The sequence below is a fragment of the Colius striatus genome, chromosome 4 (genome assembly GCF_028858725.1).
Source record: "Colius striatus isolate bColStr4 chromosome 4, bColStr4.1.hap1, whole genome shotgun sequence".
Lineage (NCBI taxonomy): Eukaryota > Metazoa > Chordata > Aves > Coliiformes > Coliidae > Colius > Colius striatus.
The window spans coordinates 38,830,133-38,842,999 of record NC_084762.1 but is presented as its reverse complement, the minus strand read 5'-3'; the positions used below and the strand labels follow the sequence as shown (position 1 = coordinate 38,842,999).

At 33.8% G+C, this 12,867-nt stretch overlaps 1 protein-coding gene across 4 annotated transcripts in view; it reads left to right on the top strand.

Annotated features, from left to right (window-relative positions):
* Nucleotides 1-12,867, top strand: part of CCDC102B (coiled-coil domain containing 102B) — a 153,897-nt gene that overhangs the window by 55,799 nt on the left and 85,231 nt on the right. For all 4 annotated transcript variants that reach the window (XM_061995784.1, XM_061995781.1, XM_061995782.1 and 1 more), the window contains one exon: nt 2,271-2,375. In XM_061995784.1, the coding sequence (XP_061851768.1) occupies nt 2,271-2,375 (105 nt within the window). The remainder of the gene's footprint in view (nt 1-2,270; nt 2,376-12,867) is intronic.

Below are 12,867 nucleotides of genomic sequence, written 5' to 3'. Positions count from 1 at the left end.
TTTAACTCTGATAACTGACTTTCCTAAGTTAATTAGTTTGTACCCTACCTATGCATTTAGAATTGTAGGATTATAGCACGTTAGAAGGTAACCATAAGGATTGAGTACACCTTCCTGCTTCCTGCAAGACTACCTAAAACTGAACTATATCACTAAGAGAATTTCCTAAACACTCTGAACTCTAACAGGCTTAGTACCATGACCACTTCCCTGGGGAACCTGTTCCAGTGACCAGTCACCCTCTCAGTAAAGAATCTTTTCCAAACGTCTAATCACAACTTCCCCTAATTCAGCTTCATTACATTTCCTTGTGTCCTGTCACTGGTCACCAGAGACAGGGGATCTTCTTCTGTCATTTGATTTCCTATTTATCTAAAGGATTCCACTTCAGCATATAGACACAATTTTAGTTCATAAAGTAAGCATATCTAAATAATGTAAGCCTTTGGACCTTGTGCATCCCATTTTCAAACGGGTAAGCTTATACTCAGGGTGTGATTTATAAATGGAAATTGAAACATCAGCTCTACTGTTTATCTCTTATTCTTCATCATGAGAAGCTAAAATTTGTGGAGAAAGCACCTTGTTTTTACTCAAATCTTGTGGGGAATCTTCTAGTTTATATAGAAGAGAATATTATTTATACAGAGTATAGAATATGAGATCAAAAAATATCTGGAAAAATATTATTATTGTTAGTAAACAATCACATGTTATTTTCCCTCAAATATCATTTAAGTCTTTACTAGAGAGATTCAAAAAGCATTTATACTTTCCTCTGAAAATCCAGATGCACTTCTTTAACTTTATAGGGTTTCTAATTACTTTTATTTGCTCAGAAATGAGGTGACAAAAGGTAATTTTGTTAATTGTTTTAGCTAGATAATCAGATTGTGAGAATTCAAAGGAGCTGAATTATATTTATCTGATGCTGTAATATTTCATTCTTTTTACTTAATGTTAAGCAGCTTTTCATTGTTTGCCAGAAATTGATTTCAAAATAAAAGTAACCAATATCTGAAAAAGTATACCTCTCTGGCTCTTTCCAAAGCCTTGTTGTCACAGACTCCTGTTTCTTCAAGGGGAAAGTACCTTGCACTGGTTTTAGTTTCTACTTTTATCAAATAACAGATTTTAGATCTCTCAGAACTGAAAACTGTAAAGCTTTTATGTTCTAGCATTTTTTTTCCATCTCAGTTGAATGAACTGGAACCTTTCTTTTTCACAGATTTTACTTTATCTTAATCTCATTTAATCTTCTTTTAAGTACTAGTTACTCAGTTCTTAATAGTGAGTACTAATGAACAGTAATCTTCAGAGAAATATCTGTTAGTACCTGATAAGTCCCTGTTTTGTGCTGTAAAAATAAAATCATTTTTCCAATTTTTCTCTTGAAATCAGAGAAACATTCAATATATTATTGATAAAAGCTCTGTCTAGTTGTCTCTGTGGAGTAAATAAAATAATTATTAGGTAATAATTGTTAGGTAATTATTTAATTTGGGTTAGTAATACAACTTTTTGTTGACATATATAGTTCCTTCCATATGTGAATTAGATAAATAAATTCAAAAATTTAATTCATTAATTAAGATTTCAGCATTAATATTGTAAGACATTATTAAGATATCAGTGTTATAAGATATTATTTCCCTTAAGGCTATTAATTGTGACTTCAAGAAACAGGGTAGTACGAAAACTCAAAAATCCTCCTCTGATTATTAGGGTTGTGGGTTTTAATACTGAAGACATACTTTAGAACTTCTTCAGTGTAAATAATGTTCATTATAGTCTTTCTAAAGTGTAACAAGACTCTAACTAAAAACATGCTGACTTTACAGCTTTTGGGGAATAAAAAGTGAATTTCACCAGTGTCAAATCAAAATCAAGCTCAATGTTATTTAAATAAAATATTTTTTAGAGTTTTTAAATATTGTTGTTTCATAAATAGTAGGAAAAGAAATAAGATTTAGTTACCTGTTACTATGTTAAAACTTTACCTATGATTTACTTTAATAAAAATACAATTAATAAAAAATTTACTTTCTTGATTTTTTTCCTTTTCAAATTCAAGTCCTTATATTCATATGAAACATGGAAAACTTATATCTTGGGCTGATTTTGAAATTTCCCACCGTACTCTGAGGTGAGGCCATTCACCTCAGTAAGGGACAGGTTTTCCCAGTAAGGAATAGGGTTTGTAATCACGTTATTCCTCTTTCTTTTTCTCTCTTTTGTTTTTTTTTTTCTCCTACCCCAACCATTCCCAGCTGGAAAGGCTGCAGTCTGAGAATACCTCTGAATGGGGAAAGAAAGAGATACTTGAAGCAGAAAAGAAAAGTTTGGAAGGAGAGAACAAAAGATTCAAGTTGCAGGTAAAATAAATTTATTAATTCCTAGAGTTGAAAAACAAAGCAACACTAACTAAATTTAGTTATGATGCTCAAAATGCACAAAGTAAGCTACTGGTTAAAAACAAGGAATATGCATTGTTTAGTTTGATTAGCTGGGGAGTATTCCCCAAATTAATGATTGTTCCATTAATATAAAAATTTGTTCCTAAAACAAGGGTTGTGCAAGACAGAATAGGCCTGTCTGCATCTCTGACCTGGACAACTACAACTCAGTGACTTTACATTTCTACAGGATACAGAAACAGAAAGACATACCTTTTTGTTTTTAAAAGAAGCAAGGAGAAATTACAAGTATGTCACAACTAGGCAGTAAAAATGTGGACCAGGAGAAATTGAGTAAGTTTGTTAGCTACAGAGTCCTGAGGAAGGTCAAGGCAAAAAAATCTGAGAGATGTATTATCTCCCTGACTTGCTGAATATTGAATCTCATTTTTAGGGAAGAGAAAACCGAAGGGTCTTATTGTTTATTCCTCTAGAGATTTGTTCACTTTTAAACCTTATTGTACTTGTAAAAATTATGTGTTAAATTATTCAGAGACTTATCTGTGGGTATGATTTTTTTTTTATCTTATGGCAATAATTAAGTGGTAACGCAGAAGGTTTTCACTTTCATTAAGACTCTGAAAGCTGTGTAAAAGAAAGCAAAAAATCCCCAAACAAACCAATCAATAAATCTATATACTTTATGTTACAAATAGGTCAGTGAGAAACACTACCATTATTATTTCAGAATCACAGAATTTGCTTAAATAAAAAATAATGTAATTTATGTGCAGTTACTGTTCAATAATGGCAGTCTAAGTAGTTATGACCCTATTTAGAGTATAGTTGCAATAGATAATTCCTCTTGGGAAGGACTGAGCGGTTCTGTATTTGAGTTCTGCTTTTAAATGTAATGGTATATGTAGTGGGTCTGGGATGGCAGTGATTTTCCACAGCAGCTCTTGCAGTGCTGTGCTTACTGTTGGTATCAATATTAGGGATCAATTCTGGGGCCAGTCTTGTTCAATATCTTCATCAACGAACTGGATGAGGGGACAGAGTGTAACCTCAGCAAGTTGGCTGATGACACCAAACTGGGACAACTGGATGATATGTTGCGATTGTGATTTTGTTAGGAAAAAATATTCAATAGATTTTAAAGATGGAATAGTGGACAATATGTATTTTAAGCTGAAATAATTTTGACTTAACATTACCTAGCAAGATGGTTTCTAAATCAAAAACCTTTTAGATTTGTTTTTCGGTTGAAGGAAGTACTCAATTTTTTATGCAAATAAATTGAAAAACCGTGTATATTTGGTTTACATGGCAAGGTTTTGGTTGCAGGGGGCTATAGGAGTGGACTTCATGAGAAGAGATAAACAGCTATGTGCTAGACACAACTGGTTTCAATTAGCTCCAAAAGGAAACTGTCACTGGTCAAAGCTTGAGCTCATCAGTGGTGCTGGTGGCAGCTCTGTCAACACACATTTAAGAAACGTGGTCTGTGGGACTATATTCCATGAGAGGGACACCTCACTGGAGCAGTGGAACAGCATGATGATGTGGAAGGAGAAGCAGAGAGGAGTTGTTACAAACTGACCATTGTGAGGCCATGTAGGGACAAAATTAGAAGGGTCAAGGCTCAACTAGAACTTCAGCTGGCCACTGCCTAAAAAGACAATAAGACAAGTTTCTATAAATAAATCAGAGGGCTAAAGGGAATCTTGATCCTTTAATGGGTGCAAGAGGAAATTTAGTTAACAAGGAAAAAGCTGAGATAATTAATGATTTCTTTTACTCAGTACTCAATAGTAAAACCAGCTGTTCTTTAGGCACCCATCCAACTGAACTGGAAGATAGGGAAAGGGGACAGAATGAAGTCCCCTTAGTGCAAGAGGAAACGGTGTGTGACCTGCTGCTCCATCTTGATGTACACAAGTCGATGGAGCCAGATGGAATCCACCTGAGGGTGCTGAGGGAGCTGGGGGAAGTGCTCCACTGTGTACCAGCAGTCCTAGCTCACTGGGGAGGTCCCAGTGGACTGAAGGATGACAAATGTGACACTCATCTACAAGAAGGACAGGAAGGAAAGTCCTGGGAATTACAGGCCTTTCAGCCTGATGTTGGTGCCAGGGAAAGTTATGGAACTGATGATCCCAAGTGCTACTGTGAAGCTGATGTCATATGATATGGAATATCTCCTTGTTCAGCCTGGATCAGCTATCCTAGCTGTGGCCCCTCCCAGGATCCTGCCCATCCACAGCTGCTGGTGAAGGTGAGGGAAAAAACGTTGGAGGGACATCCTTGATGCTGTGCATGCAGTAGCCAAAACATTGATGTGCTCTCAATACACGTTTTTAGCTACCACAGAAGGCACAGCACTACAAAGACTGCTGTGAAAAATCACCACTAACCCAGACCCAATACAGGAGTGGTTGAGCCTAGGAAGTGGAATGAGAGAAGAGGAAAATGCTTTTAGTTTCATATTGATTCCTCACCATCCTACTCAATTTTAATTGACAATAAACTAAATTTTCCCTAAGTCATGTCTATTTTTCTTGTGAGAGTAATTTATTTCAACCCAAGAGCCCTTCTGTCTTATTTTTTTTCACCCTATCCTGTAGAGGAGAAAGGGTGAGAGAACAACTAAATGAGCATTTGGAATCCATCCAATGTCAGGAGAGGGTGCGTTCCTCATATTTCACAGGCAAAAAATATCTTTTACAATAGCAGGTTCAATGAGATTTGTTTTGTTCATATTTTTAAAATAGAGGGAAAACCTTCACTCTCTCATTTTCCTCATTTTCACAAAAGATGTGAAAGAGGTATTTCTTCCTCATAAGTGCAAAACGATATATTTGATGATGGTTTTCTTATATGATAGAAACTAGTTACCTTGCAGCAATTGTAAAATGTTTGTAATTTCATAGTATCACCATATAAACTCAAATTTTTGTGGATACAAAATTTTTATATAGGAATAGGTGTAAATGACATGCTTCCTAACATTGGCTAAAAAACACCAGTAAAGGCTATTAGATTAATTAATTAACCAAATTAATTATGTGAAAGTGGGGGGGACAGAGGGAGAGCATTTGTTGTTTATGTGCTTGTCTTCCAAAACAACTTCTGTGTGTAGTGAATTGGCTGGACATCACCTGCTCTTGAGAAGCAGAGAATGCATCTCTATTTATGAGTTAGGATTTAATGCTTTGGTTCTACATGTGACCTTTTTTATTATTAAATTGCCTTTATCTTGATCCATGTGGTTCCTCATCTTATTTTCTCTGTCTGAAATGAGGTGACAAATATTGCAGCTGCAGTAGCATACCTTAATATTTTGGTTCAAAGAAGTAATGTGGCCTTAAGGCAGATCTCTTCATCATCTCACACTGAATTGCTTTAGCAGAGTGATTTTGTGCACAATTCACTCCTTCTGAAAGAAACTATGTGGGAAGCTCTACTTCAGATTCATGCTCCAAGGCCTGAGGGAACGGACAGTGCTGGACCGGGCTGAACCAGTGACAACTTTTAGTATGGCTTCATACTGTAATTGGATTAAGAGCCATAGGAATAGGCACACCTAGAGTCTCATGTTTGTGCCTGGGCTTCAACACTGCCTGCTATAGTCTACTTAAGAACTTCTGCTGTGCTGACTTACTGGTGTGAATAGAACCAAATACAGAAGGAGATGCAAATTCCTTCCTTGTTAGCAGTTATCACAACACATACCGATCTGTCTGCCTGCTATCTGAATGCTCTTCATCGACCAGAGGTGTTTTGAAGATGCACCACAGTACAGAGGAGGAATTTTATAATTTGCCTAGGTGATGTGAGAAAAATTTGAATAGTAATGGTTTATACTTATTGCTGTGTGTTTCATTCCTGGTTTTGTTGCTTTGATGGAGCTTTTAAATTTTTTTCTTTTTTAGTTTTCATCAGAATGATATTTGAGAGAAGACATAATGATGTTATTATTGTTAAATTATTGTTATTATTGTTTTGATGCTCCACCTAACATTGTTCATCCAGTCTTCATTTCAGTGCACACCTCCGGGCTGGTTATTGTGATGGTAAAACATAACTGGCTGCACAATTTGCTCCTTTAGCAGGTTTTTAAAATGCTATATGTTTTGTCTGAATTACCACTTGGAATATAGTTCTTTCATTATGATTTTTTTTTTCTAATTGATTTTCCAGTGAAATGCTTATTTTAATCCCTTAGGAAACCCAGTACAGAACTAAAAAAAAATATAGAAACAGAGTTTTACCAATGTGCTCATTTCTTCTAGCAAATTAGGCTGATATTTAATAATAGCAAGGAAAAAAAATACTGGATTACAAATTGTCCTGGATCAACAATCAGCACTCTGCTTTCTTCACCAAATTGTTTTCAGTTACATAAATATTTAATTCAGAATTCTTGTTAAGAAGAAGCTGGAAGCCAAGACCAGTTTTACAAGTGAATTTGCATGTGGCTAATGGCATAACTTTAACAGTGTGTATCATTTAAGTTTAGTATTTTTTATCCTGTTTTCTAACTTCTTGAATGGGTCTGTGGATTGTAGTGATAAAATTTGCAAAAAATGTATAAAAAATTTTAATTAAACATTTTATAATAATACTAAAACCCAGAAAAACTATAGGTTTTGCTGAAATGTGTCTATAGTCACCTATACTATATTGTATTTTTTTCTTAATTAGGAAAAGATTTTAATTTCACTTAAGAGTACATGATTAATATTGTCCCGTAGCTTTAATAAAACAAGTTTATTGGCATGAGTATCTTAATATGGTAATTTTTCTAAGGGATATTTTATCATAATAAAATAATAGAAGATCTAGTTACAGGAGATCTTTTCAGTCATTCAACCTCAGACTCAGGGATGAGATCAATAATACGAAATCTGTAATTTTTCACAGCAATGTACAAAGGATTACCCATAGTAGTTAGAAAATTATTGCGTTTTTATACTGTATTTCTCAGTGTTTTCTTCTATTTAAAAGTCACTAGAGGTTATTTATGGCAAACTGAATATCTTGAAGTACATATGGCAGATTAACACTAATTTGATTATCATGCTTGCAATTATAGATATGCACAAAATACAATGTCTCCACTCAAGCTTTTAATTAAGCAGTACATGGGAAAGTTTTTACAAGTCAGAAGAAGTTTTATTTCATTTTCCTTATGAAATTGATAAGGCTAGTATTGTTTTCTTTTTTCTCCTCTTTAGCTTTTAATATGTAGCTTTTTAAAAGTTAGAATGTTAATATGAAAAATTAAGGGAAAAAAGAAGAACATTTTAGGGTTTTTTTCCCCCAGCCTGTTGGGGAAGATTACTTTTAAATGCCAGTTGACTTTTTCATTTTGGCAGGGTAGTATGAGACCATTTGCATGCCAGAAGAGTGAAACTTCATCAGTCTCTTATTATTCTTCTTCTAATTTTCCAGTTCCAAACTTATATACCTAGGGTGTGGGGCACAATAGTCACAACAGTGAATAGAAATACACTATTGAAGATGTTAATGTATGACTGGAATAATTACATTTTCTTTTAAGCTTAATATGCCTTTCCTACTCACTCTTAATCTTCTATTTATTTTTTTTTAATGCCCTAGCAAAATAATTTTTCAAAAATTAAAAGCTGATATTTTTTAATAAGGGTAACATTTATAATTGTAAGGTCTCATTTTGAGTGATAATAGTAAACTCAGAGCTACATCTCTATCAGTAGAATCAGAAATTATTTTTATTACTTTCTATTTTCAACTCTTTATATCAGTAGATATTGGAAGCTTTTACAACTTTTAATTCCCTAGTATCTTTGTTTCTGTGTGTATTTAATGAGCTTCCGGCTACTTTTTTTCTCTGTGGCAAAATCCAAGCATCATTCCCTTTGGGTATCTACTGATACGATTGTCCTACAGCATAGAAATTGGTCATTTATTCCTCTCTCCCAGTCCCTTCTCCTTTATTTTTTCCTGATGTAATAAAGAGGTATTCCAGCATGTGAGGGCATTCTATTTTCCAAGTCAGCTAATTTTCTGTAAGAATCATTGTGGAAGGTCTTTGTTAAATGTCTTTTGATGACCTGTCTAGACTTTCCCAGCAGATTCAATTTATTGATTTATTCAGAAAACTGCAGTAGATTTTTACAACCTCAACTTTCTGCCAAAAAAATTGTTTTGATTCTTCTTCAGTATATCATATCTTTTCATGTGTTGTATGAATCTCAGTTTTCCTGTTGCAGGTGTTGAGTCTTTCTGGGTTTTTTTGATCCTGTCTTGAGCTATTTTAAAAATTGTTATCATGTTCATTGTTTTCTAGGCCTTCTGAATTCTTCGATGATTGATATTTGGTCCTATGGTTTTTTAACTGTCCATTTTGTCTGTTTGTTTCCTGACAATATTAAATTTGAAACAGGTCTTGTAATGTAGCCCATATGCCAAATCTGGGCACAGGATTACTTCCATGCATCTCCTAAGTGAATACAGAGGAAATTCAAGTAGCTCGCTCATTTCTTTAATGTTTCATATTGATTGTGTAATCATCAACAGATTATCAGGTTTCTTGCTCTTAGTTTGTTAGAAAAATAATTGTTAATAGTTTTTATAACTTCTGCAAGTTGTTCCTCATATCCTATTTGGCTTGCCTTATTATATCTTTAAAAAAGAATACCGTATTTTAAAAACTTTTCTATTTCTTTCTTTTGTAAGCAGCAAGTTATATCATATGATATTATATTTTGAATAATTGTTTTTGTGAAATAAATAAGCTACACCCCAGAACATACATATAGGAAAAATGACTTAACTTTTTACTATTCTTAGACTTGAATGTGTTTTCACACTATTGCCCAAAATTAAATTTATACCTTCTTTACTTATGTTTGGGGTTTTTTTCAAATATTTTATCCATTCTTGAAATATATTCTTTACATTATTGCTGCTGACAAATTTTCTCAGTTTTTTAGTTCCATAACTGTCAGTTGTTAAAGAGGAAAGTATGAATCAAACTGTGGTTATGCCTAGTTCAAGTTTCATTTCTTTAAATTTAGCCTGTCAAATCTGACAGTTTCAGTGCTGAATCTCTTCAGTTATGTAGAAACTTTGGTTCTACATGAAATATTTGTAGGCTTGTCTCAGTTGGCAAGGTACTTCTTACAAATACTGAATATTTGAAATGGATTCTTCTGATTAACTTCTGATTAACTGCTTCAAAGCAGCAGATTTTTAAATTTGCTGTTGACAAATTTCTTTTTAATGAAAAATAAACATAACTGAAAAAGCAAAGAGAGACTAATTGATCCTTCAGTTCTGGACACCTTTTAACAATCTTGGAAGGAGTGGAAGGGATTGTTCTCCAGTAAGTATCCATCTTAAAAATGCATACTCCTATATTTGAACTGTATTTTGTGACAATTCTTACCAACTTTGGAAATTCCAGTTCTTTAAACAGCTAGCAGTAGATGCTTAGAATATCTTGTATTTTGTGTTATGCATACCTCATTGCTTTCAGGACAGCTATCTTGGGTTACCATGTTTATTGAGGAGACCACAATTTTTGTTCTCACTGAACTGCCCTTTCAGTCAAGTTTGTGTAGAAGATAGGTCTCTGTAAAGCCTCACAACTTTCTTTGGATTTTTTTTCAAATATTATTTTTGGTTTCTTTATACTGGCATATGGAGTCATCTAATTGGAAACACTCTGATTCTGATAAAAAGCTTGCCTTTTGTACTTATTTGAGTTATTGATGGAGATACTTAGTCCATGTAATTCTGGTTAAACTGTTAGTAACAGAGGACTGTCTTTTCATCATACTATAATTTTTATTTCCATATTTCCAAAAAACATCCCAAGGCCTAAGAATTGAATAAAACGTTATGTTTTGTGCCCAAGAAGACAACAGAAATAACAGCTTTTATTTTTTTATTAAATTCATTTAATCCAGAGATTGCTTAAAAACAACCGGTGTTATTTGTGTACATGCAAGCCAGTAGTCCCCAAATGGCATAAATATTGATTTACAGAGCTGAACACCTCTTGTCTGACCTTGTCACTTCTTGTGTACTTTGCTTTCCTCAGTTTGCAGATATTGACCTTTCCATCTTTCTCTGTCTTTCTTTGTTTCAGAAAATTTGCAAGGAAGAAAAATAATATTTGATGTAAGATAACCAAACTTATTTTTGTATTTGAAGTTAAATTTTTTTATTATTATTTTTTAATCCTTTGCCAGAATTTTATTTAATCTTTGATGATTGTAAAAGTGCTTCCTTAAAAGACAATATTGTACCCTTCATCTGCCCTTCTTAATACAGAAACAGTGTGAAAGAAACTACATTTGCTTTCACAAGTACAGGTAATATTTCTATTCTCTGTTTAATTATGGATAAAAATTGATACATTAAAAAAACAATTTCAAGACATTCTTAATTTGTCTTTTCATATAACATAATTGTAAAGGAAAAGAAATAATCTTTATTTTTTCTTTTGTCTGCAGTCAGAAATATCAAGGAAGAAATCATTTAGCAAGAATCATTTTGATACCAAAATAAGTACTGGTTTGCCCAGTTTCTAATTGGGATATTTGGGGTAACTGCTGTATTGTGTAGTGCTCAGCTTGTGCTGCACACATTTTCTCACTCACTGATTCATTCAATTTTTTTTTTCACTTTTGTTTTTGCATCTTTTTACAGGACTTCTTTCAGGTAGTTGACATTCTTCAAGTCATGCACCTTACCAAAGAGATTTATTTTCATATTACCAAATGTGCAATAAAATCAATTACAATTATATTTAAATTAGTTTTCATTTCTTTAGTATCAAATAGTGTAGCATATTTAATACACTGTTATTTACCTTGCCTGACCAAGCTTGTAGAACCTGTTTCAAAAGCTGTCTAGAAGATATTTTTCTGTCACAGTGGTGTTTGCAAAGAAGTCTTTGTAACTCAGCAGGTGATTAGTCCATGGACCTATTTTTGCCAATATTTTATAGATATATTGTGACTATAAGTATTTGGAATTCTTATGTTGCACTACAGTAATTTTGCTATCAGTGTCAAAATCAGTATGTTGACCTCTATTCCAATATGTCAGAGAGATGCCTAGTCCATAAGGTAGGAGGATTCAGCAGCTGAGCATAGAATCAAAACCAGAAGAGGGGACACCTTAGCTCCTCTTACTGAACCTGAGACAGCAAAGCAGAGTAGGTCTGATGATGGCATTCAAGGTCAACTAAAAGTCTGGATCATCAAGCAAGTCAGTAGTGACTCTCATGCAGTTGCAACTGGAGCTCAGGGAAGGCTCATGAGAAAGCCTGAGTAAAAGCTCACAAGGCAAGGAGGAGTAGCCCTTACCTTTCGTTTCCAGCAGAGCTTTTAAAAGATCTAAATTAAAGGTCCTTTCTAAAAGGGTAGCAGGGGCATGCTCTCAGCTACACTTCCTCTAAATTGTCCCTGAGCCTAGGCAGCCAAACCTCAGGAAGGGGAGAATGCCCTTAGAGCCCTGATGTTCTTCACTTAGTATCAAATGATTTTATAGCTTTAGAACACAGTTAAGAGTCTGCAATCAGTAGAACAGGGAGAGATTCAACACAGTCTAGTCTAATTCCCCAAAATATTAAGTTCCTTTTGTTTTCAAATTGATTAAATATTATCTGGTTTTTATTATTGTTTTGCGATTGTCAGTTGTTCTGATATATTCATCAATTAATAACTTTTATGTCTCACTGAAGGTCAATACTGATCATTGCTGACCTTCAAATGGAAACGACTGTAATGGGCTCCTGAACAGTTGAGTGAAAATACCTTTTACCTAGCCTAATGGCCTAGAACTGATCAAGTTCAAATTGATTACTCCACATTCACACTCTTGTGGTTTTATGAGTACCAGGTGTAAAGGTATGTGCAGTTCTGAATTGTCTTAGACATTTACATCTCATGACATGACATATAAAAGCCATGTATCATGATTGAAGAAGCAGGCTTTCATGAGAAGTTACACCTCCAGCTAAGTGGAAGCAAATGTTTTTTGCAGTTCTGCATCCCTGACTTCAGTGGTATAAGCTGGATCAATCTACATTAAGAATAACTTTGGTAAAATCTGAAAGGTCATAATACTCACACATACATAATAGTCTGCCTTCTGAAAAAATCAATCTAGCTGCAGTGATTATACTAAGAAAGCTATTGATGCTTCTGTTTGTTTCAGAAACTGATGAGAGTAAACTTTTTTCTTTTTTCTTTGGTATTATTGGGACTTTTAAAATCTAATGAAGAAGTTTTATAATTTTTACATGCATTAATAATCTTTAAGATTTAGAAAATATCACATACATAAAGCTGAAGCTTTATGAAGAGAAAGAATGTAAGGTCTTAGAAGAAAATAACTTGATAAATAGGAAGTCTAAGCTATCATCTAGTTTGGGGCAAATCCTCTTAAGCCTATTTCAGTGCTACTCTTC